At 33.7% G+C, this 13,225-nt stretch overlaps 3 protein-coding genes across 4 annotated transcripts; 1 reads left to right on the top strand and 2 right to left on the bottom strand.

Moving 5' to 3' along the window:
• Positions 1,772-4,942, bottom strand: LOC109348114 (multiple organellar RNA editing factor 8, chloroplastic/mitochondrial-like). 2 transcript variants are annotated; one of them, XM_019588342.1, is made up of 5 exons: positions 4,515-4,942; positions 3,455-3,552; positions 3,305-3,370; positions 1,987-2,430; positions 1,772-1,938 (listed from the first exon to the last, which is right to left on the bottom strand). In XM_019588342.1, the coding sequence occupies exons 1-5, from the start codon at positions 4,919-4,921 to the stop codon at positions 1,859-1,861; spliced, it is 1,095 nt and encodes a 364-aa protein (XP_019443887.1). In that variant the 5' UTR covers positions 4,922-4,942; the 3' UTR covers positions 1,772-1,858. The 2 variants fall into 2 exon arrangements, with proteins under 2 accessions (XP_019443887.1, XP_019443886.1); XM_019588341.1 differs by having other exon boundaries at positions 1,772-2,430.
• LOC109348111 (ABC transporter G family member 10) lies at positions 6,816-9,243 on the top strand. The gene has a single exon (XM_019588339.1). It carries the CDS (start codon positions 6,884-6,886, stop codon positions 8,705-8,707), a length of 1,824 nt encoding a protein of 607 aa, XP_019443884.1. The 5' UTR covers positions 6,816-6,883; the 3' UTR covers positions 8,708-9,243.
• LOC109348113 (putative serine/threonine-protein kinase) lies at positions 9,262-12,275 on the bottom strand. The gene is made up of 6 exons (XM_019588340.1): positions 12,078-12,275; positions 10,920-11,035; positions 10,612-10,822; positions 10,306-10,543; positions 9,987-10,137; positions 9,262-9,760 (listed from the first exon to the last, which is right to left on the bottom strand). Exons 1-6 carry the CDS (start codon positions 12,148-12,150, stop codon positions 9,374-9,376), a joined length of 1,176 nt encoding a protein of 391 aa, XP_019443885.1. The 5' UTR covers positions 12,151-12,275; the 3' UTR covers positions 9,262-9,373.

Raw genomic sequence — 13,225 nt, 5'->3', positions numbered from 1 at the left:
GCAAGTCGTCCACGTGCCCATTTTGTCTATTTTGCCCTGTATGTTTTGTATGCTAGCTTGCGAGAATATTTTCACTTTGCAACATGGGTGACCCACGTGTATAATTTAAGAAAAAAATTAATGTGATTTTTAATATCTAAACAAATTCTAATTTAATGTGATTTGTATAACTTTATATAAAATATCAAAGTTTTTGTTATTTTTATTTTATTTAACTTTTTTAATTTATTATATTATTTTTTAATTATTGTATAATGAATGCAAGTCGTCCACGTGCCCATTTTGTCTATTTTGCCCTGTATGTTTTGTATGCTAGCTTGCGAGAATATTTTCACTTTGCAACATGGGTGACCCACGTGTATAATTTAAGAAAAAAATTAATGTGATTTTTAATATCTAAACAAATTCTAATTTAATGTGATTTGTATAACTTTATATAAAATATCAAAGTTTTTGTTATTTTTATTTTATTTAACTTTTTTAATTTATTATATTATTTTTTAATTATTGTATAATGAATGCAAGTCGTCCACGTGCCCATTTTGTCTATTTTGCCCTGTATGTTTTGTATGCTAGCTTGCGAGAATATTTTCACTTTGCAACATGGGTGACCCACGTGTATAATTTAAGAAAAAAATTAATGTGATTTTTAATATCTAAACAAATTCTAATTTAATGTGATTTGTATAACTTTATATAAAATATCAAAGTTTTTGTTATTTTTATTTTATTTAACTTTTTTAATTTATTATATTATTTTTTAATTATTGTATAATGAATGCAAGTCGTCCACGTGCCCATTTTGTCTATTTTGCCCTGTATGTTTTGTATGCTAGCTTGCGAGAATATTTTCACTTTGCAACATGGGTGACCCACGTGTATAATTTAAGAAAAAAATTAATGTGATTTTTAATATCTAAACAAATTCTAATTTAATGTGATTTGTATAACTTTATATAAAATATCAAAGTTTTTGTTATTTTTATTTTATTTAACTTTTTTAATTTATTATATTATTTTTTAATTATTGTATAATGAATGCAAGTCGTCCACGTGCCCATTTTGTCTATTTTGCCCTGTATGTTTTGTATGCTAGCTTGCGAGAATATTTTCACTTTGCAACATGGGTGACCCACGTGTATAATTTAAGAAAAAAATTAATGTGATTTTTAATATCTAAACAAATTCTAATTTAATGTGATTTGTATAACTTTATATAAAATATCAAAGTTTTTGTTATTTTTATTTTATTTAACTTTTTTAATTTATTATATTATTTTTTAATTATTGTATAATGAATGCAAGTCGTCCACGTGCCCATTTTGTCTATTTTGCCCTGTATGTTTTGTATGCTAGCTTGCGAGAATATTTTCACTTTGCAACATGGGTGACCCACGTGTATAATTTAAGAAAAAAATTAATGTGATTTTTAATATCTAAACAAATTCTAATTTAATGTGATTTGTATAACTTTATATAAAATATCAAAGTTTTTGTTATTTTTATTTTATTTAACTTTTTTAATTTATTATATTATTTTTTAATTATTGTATAATGAATGCAAGTCGTCCACGTGCCCATTTTAATATTATTTTTTAAGACTATAAAGTTCACAAACAAATTGATCCTATCTAACCTTAAAAAACTGAACTTCAGCTTCATAACATGGAGGAGCATTAAGAAGTGGATTTAACAAGACAAACAAATACCAATTCCTTCAGAAACAAGACATAGACACTACACTTGTCTTGGGGCATAATTCTACTATATATCTACATCGGCCACAAGAATCTTTGCAGATGATATCTCATGTTGTACTGTATGGGTTTCCACCAGTTGGGCCTCCGATGTTTGGTGGCTAATAATCTCTATTGGGTGCTGTATTTGACCATCCTGCATTAGGTGGAACCCCTCCTATGTTCTGGTTTGGTGGCACCCCTCCTATGTTGCCTGTGTAGTTATTCTGTGGCATACCACCGGTGGGACCATAGCCACTGTTAGGAGGTGGAGGTGGTGGTGGAGGGTAACTACCTGGTGCATTGTGGGGAGGAGCATATCTGCTTGCATTTTGAGGAGCATATCCACCTGGAGTGTTCGGAGGATATCCGCCACTGCTGGGAGGGGGGCCACCCATGTTATTGGGGGGAAATCCACCGGCATTGTTGGGAGGGGCATATCCATTGGGAGGAGGGACATATGGCCCAGCATTGTTCGGGGGGAACCGACCTGCATTGCTTGGAGGTGGACCGCCACGATTCTGCAAATCTCTGCTCACCACATTTTCCCTCCTATCAAAGTTTCTTGACCTGTCAGCATTGCGAGGCCTGTCATTGCGCCTGTTCCTTTCATTCGCTCTCGCATTGTTTCTAACCCACTCTTCGTGATACTTGGGATCATAAGGAACTGCTTGCCCATTTATAAAAGGCTCACCTGTTGGGAGAAACAGAGAAATCCACACCAAATGAGAAATATCACTTATCCACCAACAAAGGTGACACATGCTATGTGGCAAGAATTACATTCAAATTCTGTCAGACCTAACAATTATGAACTGTTTTTTGGTTGTTATTTACATTATGAAATTTCACTGAATAAAATAGGAATTGGTCAATTGGAATGAGAATCATACACAGTTTGGTAGGGTATGAAACAATATGGGATGAAAAACATTTTCACAGCTGGTGTACAAAATATAATAACATGGCATAGGAGGGACATCGCTTCAAGATAAAGGCCAAAGAAGAACACTACTACTATTTTTTTGGGAGGGGGAGGCATATTAAAGAGTTCATACTTTTTTCAACAAAAAATACAACTTAAAAGGTTGACTTAATTTTGGGGTGGTCATATCTTATATCATACCAACATTGCCCACTGCCCATGTGGCACACAAGCCAAGTATATGTAAATGACAAGATTTATATGAAACTGGATAATGGTTACATATACTATGGAAGAGTAATTTGTCAAATTATAAATTAAATGAAGGTATATTAGGGAAATTTCGTGGAATCCTGTTCCACATAAATTTAGAGAAAGTCATTGCCTACATTTTTCTAAGAGATGTGATCCCACAAATTCCATATTTTTTCATTAAGAGACGAGGTAATTCTCTGATTCCAAGATTAAACGAGGAATGACATTATGTTCCTTCGTACAGCATAACATTAGAGGAAGAAGCTTAATAGGAGCTCCGGAGAATGCCTTTAAATAAAACATATATGGCTTAAGATGCAAGATCTAGGAAGGCTTATACCACATATCGGCATATATAAAAGGTAGGTGAGTGAACACATGATATTACCTCCATAATCTTTTTCCTTAACATTCAAATATGAATCAGGAAGGACCCATCGAACTTTGGGCAACTCTGAAATTTAAGAAACAAAAGTGAAAACCCTTACGGATGAAAAACATTAAATATAGGACAAAAACAGTCTGGAAACATCGCAACCTTTGATTTTGTATGAAAGTTCCTCAGATACAAGTGCCCCAAATGCGTAGTAATGTCTAGTTGAAACGGAATATATCTTCATTCTTGCCTCTTCTTCACTAAAACAAATTAAAATAATGCACACTAAATGGTAAGGACAAACATGCAAATGTTCAATGAAGATGTAGCTTTTATGATTAAAAAAAAGTCAAATTAGTCCTCAAAAGTCGGAACAAACTTGAGGCACCAAAATGGCTCTCCAAAGATTTTGAACATCAATTTGATAAATTAAACCCAACTTAGGAACCGTATTGATGTCCAAAGATGCATCAAATGACTAATTTATTATATAAATTGAAAGACCAAATTAATGTCCAAGGTATTTGGGGTACCAAATTGATCTCCTACATGTCTTAGAGTTTTGAAGAAACGATTAGAGTATTTAGCCTGATTTTAAAATACAAGCAACAAAAAAGCATAAAATGCTCTTAAAAATTGTCTTTTATATCATAACAAAATCAACATTACTTCTACTAAAGCAAATACTAGCTACACAAATTTGTCCCTGGTAAAAAAATTGCATTACCAATTTAATCCCCTAAGGAACGAAAAATCCTAATTTTATCCAGTCGAAATAGTCCCGAGACTAATGCATCCTTTAAGTATGGAATGTGCAATTAATGTCTGTCCTCATATAGATTATTTTGACCAGCATTTGAGATTCTTAACATAAAAAAATAGAGAAATTTTAGTTTTTCAAGGCCTAAATTGGGGGCAATTTTCCTGGTAAGTATTCGGCAATTTCCTCCAATAGTGAATCCAACCTATTTGTTTAGGCTTTTTTCTTTAGAAATGTTTTTTTGCATAAAAAATTAGCTGACGTTTATTTATTTTTGTTTGAATGGGATCTAGATACTTTCATTCGAGGGAAAAAAAATCTGGAATCAGCTTTTATAAAAAAAATGATTCCAATAAAGACAATCACTTTTTATTATCATCATGATCAAACGGAGCTAAAATTAAAGAAGACACGTGAAATAAATAAGTTAGTTGTGTAATAGTAATACAACTGAATTCAAACCTTCCAACAACTTGTGCAAGGGTTTTGATATAGCTATCAATGATTTCATCTCTGGTGGGATCTCCTTCGGGCTTCTCCAGAACAACTAGCCAGTGCTCGAAATCGCATCCATCGAGGAGAATTGTCTCCTTCGGGGGACGATTGGACCAGTTAGGGTTTGGATCGTTGAGGGATGAGGAAGTGGCGCGTGTGGAGAATGAGCGGAGGGTGGGGGAGGGAGGGAGGAGGAGGCAGCGGAAGGAGGGGGAGGTGGCGGAGAGAGGGCGGAGGAAAGTGATGGAGCGGGATTTGGGGATGAGGCGAGAGAATATGCGAGTAGCCATGTGAGGTTGAGAACAGAGGAAATGGGAATTGAGAGGGTTTAGGGTTTTTGATAGATTAAAGGATGTTTCTAGAATAAGATGCATTACTTCTTTCTTCTATTAAAGATTAATTCATTCAAAGTTGTTCCACTCGTGTGTAAGGCTATGCCATATACTCAAATAGATCAAAAAAAATAAAAATAAAAATAAAAAAGTTAACGGTAGAACGAGTTATTAGGATGGGTAGTCACGTGCTTGATGAAGTAAATTAGTTCCTTAATCATAAAATTTGTTATACTATTAGTTTCTAGTTATATAAAAAAAACTAAATCATACAATATATACAAACTATTAAAGCAAACGTCTAAACCCTTTGTATCATTCAAAATAAATGGTTAGGGCTGAAAATGAATCGATTCGAATCAAAGCTTAGTCTGGTAAGATTTGCTCAGCATGAAATTCAACTCGAGTATGAAATGAGTTATGTTTTCAGTTTGAATTCCACTCTTTAAAGTTCGCGAACTGTTTGATTTGACTCGTCAAGTCGAATTCATTTGGTCCGTCAAGAATTAATGAACTATATACTTCAACTCATTAATTCAATTGGTTTAATTCATTAGAACTAGTATGATTTTTATTTACTTAATATATACTATATATATATATAATTGAGTCAGCTCATGAACCTAATAAATCGAACTCGACTTGACTGAAGTTCGGCTTGTTTATGAGCTTAATTTTTAGTTAATGTTCAACTCAATGGGTTCATAAATCAAGTTTATCGAACTAAATAGCAAGCCAAATTTCAAATAATTATCAAGTTTGTTCGATTCATTGCATAGCTATGAGTGCATATGGGGTTGAAATACTTAAGAGGTTATTTATTTATTTATTTGGAATAGCTCTAGTGTTTTAAATATGAGTGTACCAAAAAATTCAAATGTAACACAAAAAATCAGATCACCAGGTGAATAGTTGTAAAACTCAATCTTAAAGATTATGTTTAAGAAAAAATATATGCATTCATAATGTATGAGTTTGTCATTACATCATATGTTTTTATACTTAATTATTATTGACTATAAAAAAGTAAGTAATCTTAATGAATAATGAATGATATATTGTCTATGTATAAATCTTTATATTGATAATTTATAATATTATAACAACTTTTAAATACTTCTCAACTTTATATATATCATTCAACTGTTTTTTACATCAAACATGTTTAAACATTTGATATGATTTTTATGAGATATTTTAGAGCTGTATGTACATATAAAATATAAAAAATAACAAGAGACCGAAATAAATTCATTTGTTGTTGTGAGAAAATATCAAATTATGATATTCACATAATATAACTCAATATAGTTTATATTATTCAAATTCAAAGTTACAAAACTACTAGACTTTTACCGGTGAAAAAGCATTTTAAATTTTCTAATAGGGGCTATTGCCTATTGATTAAACAAATCTCAATAGGTGAGTATAGAGAAAGTTCTTTAATAATCACATTTAGAAATGTAAGTTAACTTGTAAAACTATATTTGATAATTTGTATCTTCTACCAACCATATTATAGCATGAGGAAGATGGTGAAGCTACCTAACACTAACCCTGCAGAGTCAATTTTCAGCTCAACAAAAATACTAAATATACTTGTGTCAATGTATCCTATATTTCTTTGCTTTTCATGAAGCACTTAAGTGAATCAATTCAAGTACCCTTACTATTTTTTTCAAAGAGTATAATATCTATGTACTGGAGAATATTTATATACATTCAATACATCATTCATTTGTATTACTTTGTATTGAATAGTCAATCATGATTAAACATGAATAGAAGAGCGTGTCAAATGGGTGTTAACATTTTTTTCTCATTTTCAAAACCTATTTGTTTAAAAAATCTATATTGGCTTCTTTAGCTTATAATAACTACCACATAATTTGGTATGTTAGCTTACCACCCTCTCTTCCTATCTATCTATACTTGTTCAAATATCTCACTTGTTAAATCTCATTCTTCTTTCACTTAGCATGCACACAAGCAAAAACATATACAATGGAATCACCATTCAAGCCAAAAAACCCATTTACACTAGAAACCAAGAACTTGTCATACAAATTGTGCAGCCAACTTGATGAGTACAAAAGTCTTTGTTTTGGTTCAAATCCTATGAGAGGTTCTAAGTACATTTTGAAGGGTATAAATTGTGAGGCAAGGCCAGGAGAACTTACTGCTATTGCTGGACCAAGTGGAGCTGGAAAAACCACACTGCTTGAAATTCTTGCTGGGAGAATATCCCCATGTAAAGTGTCTGGCCATGTGCTGGTCAATCATTTGCCGATGGACGCGAACCGGTTTAGAAGAGCCTCCGGTTATGTCACACAAGAAGATGATTTGTTCCCATCGCTTACGGTTAGAGAGACGCTTATGTATAGTGCTATGCTGAGGCTTCCCGGGGGGCGAAAAGTGGCTGCTACCAGAGTTTCAGAGTTGATGAAGGAGCTTGGGTTGGATCATATCGCAGATTCGAGAATCAGTGGTGGATCAAACCATGGTATATCAGGTGGCGAAAAGCGTAGAGTTTCGATTGGTGTTGATTTAGTTCATGACCCTGCAGTTATTTTGATTGATGAACCAACTTCAGGGTTGGATTCAGCATCAGCTCTTATGGTAATCTCATTGCTTAGACTAATGGCATTTCATCAAGGTAAGACAATCATTTTAACCATCCACCAACCCGGGTTCAGAATCTTAGAGCTATTTGATGGCCTCATTTTGCTTTCTGATGGATTTGTCATGCATAATGGTTCCTTGAATCTTCTTGAGGCTAGGTTGAAGTTAGCAGGGCATCAAATTCCCCACCATGTCAATGTCCTTGAATTCGCCCTTGACGTCACGAAAAGCTTGGTTATACAAACTTCAGAATCTGAGAACAACCAGTTTCTTCTCATGGACAAAGAGCACCAAGATCACATGATGAGGATGCAGTACTCCAGGGTTTTCAAAGAAAAGGCTCTTATGTACTCAAATTCTCCGATGGACGAGATTTCAATCCTAGGACAAAGATTTTGTTGCAACATATTCAGAACTAAGCAACTTTTTTCAGCCAGAGTCATACAGGCATTAGTAGCTGGATTTGTACTAGGGACCATATTTTTAAATGATGGCAGCAAACAAGATCAAGTAGCATTGCAAACACGAACCGGCTTTTTCGCTTTCAGCCTTACCTTTCTGTTATCATCAACAACAGAAGGACTTCCTATTTTCTTGGAAGAGAGAAGAACTTTTATGACAGAAACCTCAAGAGGAGCTTACAGAGTTTCTTCCTATGTTTTAGCCAATACCCTTGTGTTCCTTCCTTTCCTTCTAATGGTAGCTTTTCTATACACTACTCCAGTTTATTGGCTGGTAGGATTAAGGAAAGACATTGATGGGTTCCTTTACTTCTCCTTAGTGGTTTGGTTGGTCCTCCTCATGTCAAATTCTTTTGTGGCGTGTTTCAGTGCTCTAGTGCCGGATTTCATCCTCGGAACCTCGGTGATTGCGGGGTTAATGGGGTCCTTCTTTCTATTTTCAGGGTATTTCATATCAAAGGATAAAATACCAAGTTACTGGATTTTTATGCACTACTTGAGCCTATTCAAGTATCCATTTGAGTGTCTTATGATAAATGAGTATGGAGGAAATCAAGGGAAAACAAGATGCATAGAAATTAGCAATGGACAATGCATATTGCATGGAGTTGAGTTCTTAAGACAGCAGGGTCTGAAAGAATCACATAAATGGACCAATTTGGCTGTAATGTTGGGGTTCATAGTGGGGTATAGAGTGCTTTGCTTTTTTATTCTTTGGTTCAGATGTTACAGAACTAGAAAATAGATCAGGTTTACAAAAGTACTAGATACTAATTACTAGTCACTCCACTGATTTTTTCCCCACCAATGATAATGAATAGCTGAATACAGATAAGCATAGTTCATGTTTACTAGCCAAAAAAACAAAGCTATCAATATTGTTTCTGTTTCAACCAAAAAAGACTATGAAATTGTTATTATTCTTCTGAACTTTCCATGTGTTACTGCTGTGATCTTCTTTATGTTTTCATTATCAAAACTATTTACAGGCAATGTTTTTTTATTTATTCAAGATAATTTTGTCTTCTTTATGTCTTCTGTTGCACAAAGCTTGAACTGAAGGATTCCTAAATTGAACTATTAATCATGATTAACTGACTAGTATGAGAAGATATACATATAAGTGCAGCCCTGTGCACAAGGCTTCGACCTACGGGGTTTGAGGAGGGTATATGTACAAAGTCTTACCTCTACAAGCAGAGAGACTGTTTCCAGGTTTTGAATCCGTGACTTCATGGTCACTAAGCAACAACCTTACCGTTGCGCCGAGGCTCACCCTCTTAGTACGAAGATATAGTACAAAAAAATATAGTAGTTTGTAGCACCAAATGGTAGTGAAGATAGACAATTTTACATAGAGCAGGGGAGGGAAAACTTATCAAGGGCTCACAATTTCCTAACAATAGGCAACTCAATTGCTTCGGTCGTAAATCGAAGTGAAGGTCATGGTAGCGAAAGAGTCCGCGATTCCTGATAAAGATGAATCATCTTGTCTCCCTGAACCAACCAAAGAAGAAGATGCATTTTCCACTTCAGCCGTCCCTTTCTGTTTCCTTCGCTCTTTGGCTTCGATAATTTCAAATACCAAGCCCGGTTTTGCCATCTTCTCCTCATTCACATCTGTTTCACCTATCAGCATGTCGAGCACCTCAGACATAGAAGGTCGGAGCTGAAGAGAGTCCTGAGTGCAAAGAAGACCAATCTTACAAAACCTTATTGCCTCCTCAACATCGAATTCTCCATCAAGAAAGACATCCACCAAACTCTCCGTCTCCCCTTTCTCATACAAATCCCATGCCTGCAAAACATGTAGTTCTGTCACTCATTTATCAGCATTTGAGTTTCCATTCACATAACTGCAATGGACATGACCTGTGTCGAAGCTCATTTCAATATTGTATATTACAAATAAACATTAATAAACCAGGAATGTCAAGAATAAAATTCTCTATCAATACATGCAATCTCAACTACGGTTAACTGCTGTAACTTATTCTATATTTGGAAAAGGTAAGGCCCCTTACATTTGCAAGAAGATATCGTTCTCCCACAGGTAAACGTCTGTTTGTGTTACACTTCCCACTAACAATTTCTAGTAGCAGAACTCCAAAGCTATAGACATCGGATTTTCTTGTCACTTGACTTCGAATTGCGTATTCAGGAGCTAGATAGCCACTACAAAAAACAAACAAGGACATCGTAAGAAGAAAATGACTATTTTCTAGTAAAATATGAAATACATAAAATCTGGATACAAGTCATAGTAAGTACATGTTCTGGCAGAATTTTGGGGTATAAACATTGAAAGTTCTTCAAGCATTGAAGACAGAATTATGAACTTACGCTGTACCAGCAACAAGTGTACTAATATGTGTCAAGTTTGCTGCAATAAGCTTTGCGAGGCCAAAATCTGAAATCTTAGGCTGGAGGCTTTTGTCGAGTAATATGTTGCTTGCTTTAATGTCTCTATGAATAATATGTGGCTGAACTACGTCATGAAGGAACGCAAGGCCTCGGGCAACACCAATGCAAATGTTTCGCCGGACATCCCAACTGAATTGGATGCTACTATGACCTCCACCTATAAAGTCATTAGTACTATCAGGATAGTTTTAACACATTCATCTCAAAAGTGAAAAAGTTTCTTACCAAGAAGTGTTTGTGCTAGGCTGTTATTTTCATGATATTCATATACCAAAATCCTATGGTTTCCTTCCACACAGCATCCGTACAACTTAACTAGATTCTCATGCTCTATACTACTGATCACTTTGATTTCTGTCAAGAACTCTTTGACGCCTTGTCTTGATTCAGCCGACAAAACCTTTATAGCAGCCAGAGTATCATTTCTCAGCTTTCCCTGTTCAGTGTGGTAACTTCATCAGTCACTTAAAAGGAAATATAGAAAGAACTTAGATAATCATAAGCACAATTTTATAAATAAGTGATGCAACTACCTTATAGACTGATCCAAAACCTCCCTCCCCTATCTTGTTTGCTGGACTAAATCCTTCGGTGGCAATTTTCAATTCCTTGTAAGTGTAACGATTGACATTCTCAATGTCTGAAAAATCTGTTGAGAATATTCATATTAACATGATATATATGTATGGAAATATTAGTTTTGAAAAATGTAACATGCTGTTCTAAATTAGCTAACAAATCTCAACCATCTTCCGAAGAAGCATCAGCATTTCAATGAAAGGGAGACCTTAGTTTTATAACATGTTTTGGGATATTTAATCAGAAAAAGATTATTATGCAGAACACAATTAATACATTCCCCATTTATAAATTCAATGGAATGAACAGGACACTATTACATGCCAATAAGAAGATTGTAGATGGCTCTTTGCTTCACGAGCCTCGATATATCCTCCTAAGATCCTCCTAAGACTAAAGAAAGCAAATATTGAATGAAAAATTAAATGTACAATTATCTTGGGACTTAGGAATGTAAAAAGCATTCAGTAACTAGCTGCAAGACTTCAAATTTCCTTTTGTAGATCTTAGTCATTTAGTTTCTTTCTTCATTGCTGACCAAAAAAATGATTATGCTCCCAAAAGAAAAGTGAAGTTGATAACTTCTATTTGGGAATTAGATTTTGTCAGCACATTGTAGCCAAGTAGAAGCAGTTACTATACTGGAACCTTTGATAAAATATTCTACTTATGAATCATACACTAAATTTATTACAACAAAGTAAGCTACTTTAACCTGAGTGTAGATGCCTGGAAATTTAAAGAAGGAAAATGGCAAACCCCCCAAGTGGAGATTCTTGCTTAAATTCCAATTACCAATTACAACAACAACGAAGTCTTATTCCCACTAGGTGGGGTCGACTATATGATCGAACGTGTCACAATGCTCTATCATAAAATCATATTCATTGACAAAACATTGATCTTACTCACATAGCAAGTCCTGTTCTATGCCCGATAAAAGGTGAAGATTGTGTTAAGCATCGGCCAATATAAAACTTTGTTGAATCTCTAGATATGGATCAACTATGGACTTACATTCCAATAGACAGCAGATTCATCCATGGAATTATGCTGGAAAATATATAACTAGAAATTCTAAAAGAGGTAAAGAATATAGTTTAAATGTGTACCTATATCAACTTCTGATGATTGTGTGGCTGAGGAAGACCCCTTTTTGCAGAAAAGAAAAGACAAACAGTTCATCAGAGAATATAACTGCTGCTCAAATGAACAAAACAGATAACTTTAGAAGCCAAAACTTTGATTGAATAAGTCCACAATTCATCAAAACTAGTTACAGCAAGAACTTCTGATACTAGTTTTTTCTTTGCTTTTTAAATATTAATATAACAACACCCTTTAATAATTTGAATACATGTTACTCTAGTCAATGCTAAAGTCAAAGTCAAGCTTTGTGTCTGTTTGGGCTAAGATATTTTACTGTTCTTGCTTATCTCTTTGAGAGTACAATTCAACTTTATAACTTGGCTCCGAAAAGTAAGTGTAGTTAGATTTTTCTAGCTTGTGTCATGTGCCATGTTAAGGAATTCATTAAAAACATACTTTTATAAAAAGAATTAAGTATTCATTTTTCAAGATTAATAACTACATTAGTTGATAATGAAACTTTATTTTTAATAGATTCCTTAATATTTTATGACACACTATAAAAATTCAAATAAGTTAAATGAAACAATATACTTTAAACACATTTTTAAATTGTAATTGTGATTATGTTGTACTTATTACAAACAAACGTGAACTAAAATTGTAATGTAATATAATTATGACAATTAATTATTATAATCGATATGTATAGACAAATAGAGGTGAATAAATTAAATGTTTATATTAATAAGTTGGTCTGCCTTAGTTTACTATTTTATTATAAACTAAGTTTTAAGGCATGATTTATAATTGTAACATATAAAGATGACATATCTCTCTCATATAACTTAACAATAACTAGATATAGAATCTAGACATAAGATCTTATATGATAGTTAGGATGTTTAACTCATTGTCAAAGCTCAAAATAAAAGGAAAATAGTTATCATGTGTTTCCCGAGTAAGGATCATCTCTATTAATGGAAAGACAAGTACATAATTTTCACTTATTTTAATAGTAAAAGTGAGATTTTATTAAAATCCAAAGGATATATATGTAATTTAAAGTTGTATCTCTCTTTACTTTTTGAAGCACTTGTCTGTTTCTAATGTTTCTCATATAGTACTCATTGTTTTAGCTAAAACAGAAGTGACACACGTCCTTGCTTCA

The sequence above is a fragment of the Lupinus angustifolius genome, chromosome LG05 (assembly GCF_001865875.1).
Source record: "Lupinus angustifolius cultivar Tanjil chromosome LG05, LupAngTanjil_v1.0, whole genome shotgun sequence".
Taxonomy (NCBI): Eukaryota; Viridiplantae; Streptophyta; class Magnoliopsida; order Fabales; family Fabaceae; genus Lupinus; species Lupinus angustifolius.
The sequence above is the reverse complement of the archived record's forward strand: the minus strand, read 5'-3'. Positions and strand labels throughout refer to the sequence as shown.

Bases quoted from the DNA above. Each gene is read 5' to 3' on its own strand.
- LOC109348113 (XM_019588340.1), bottom strand. From the start codon at position 12,150: ATGAACTGTTTGTCTTTTCTTTTCTGCAAAAAGGGGTCTTCCTCAGCC. The intron at 10,544-10,611 runs GTAAGAAACTTT...ATGACTTTATAG, and splicing joins CCTAGCACAAACACTTCTTG to GTGGAGGTCATAGTAGCATC. The intron at 10,138-10,305 runs GTAAGTTCATAA...TGTTTTTTGTAG, and splicing joins ACACTTGTTGCTGGTACAGC to TGGCTATCTAGCTCCTGAAT.
- LOC109348111 (XM_019588339.1), top strand. From the start codon at position 6,884: ATGGAATCACCATTCAAGCCAAAAAACCCATTTACACTAGAAACCAAG.
- LOC109348114 (XM_019588341.1), bottom strand. From the start codon at position 4,921: ATGCATCTTATTCTAGAAACATCCTTTAATCTATCAAAAACCCTAAAC. The intron at 3,371-3,454 runs GTTGCGATGTTT...CTTAAATTTCAG, and splicing joins ACTTTCATACAAAATCAAAG to AGTTGCCCAAAGTTCGATGG. The intron at 2,431-3,304 runs GTAATATCATGT...TTCTCCCAACAG, and splicing joins TAAGGAAAAAGATTATGGAG to GTGAGCCTTTTATAAATGGG.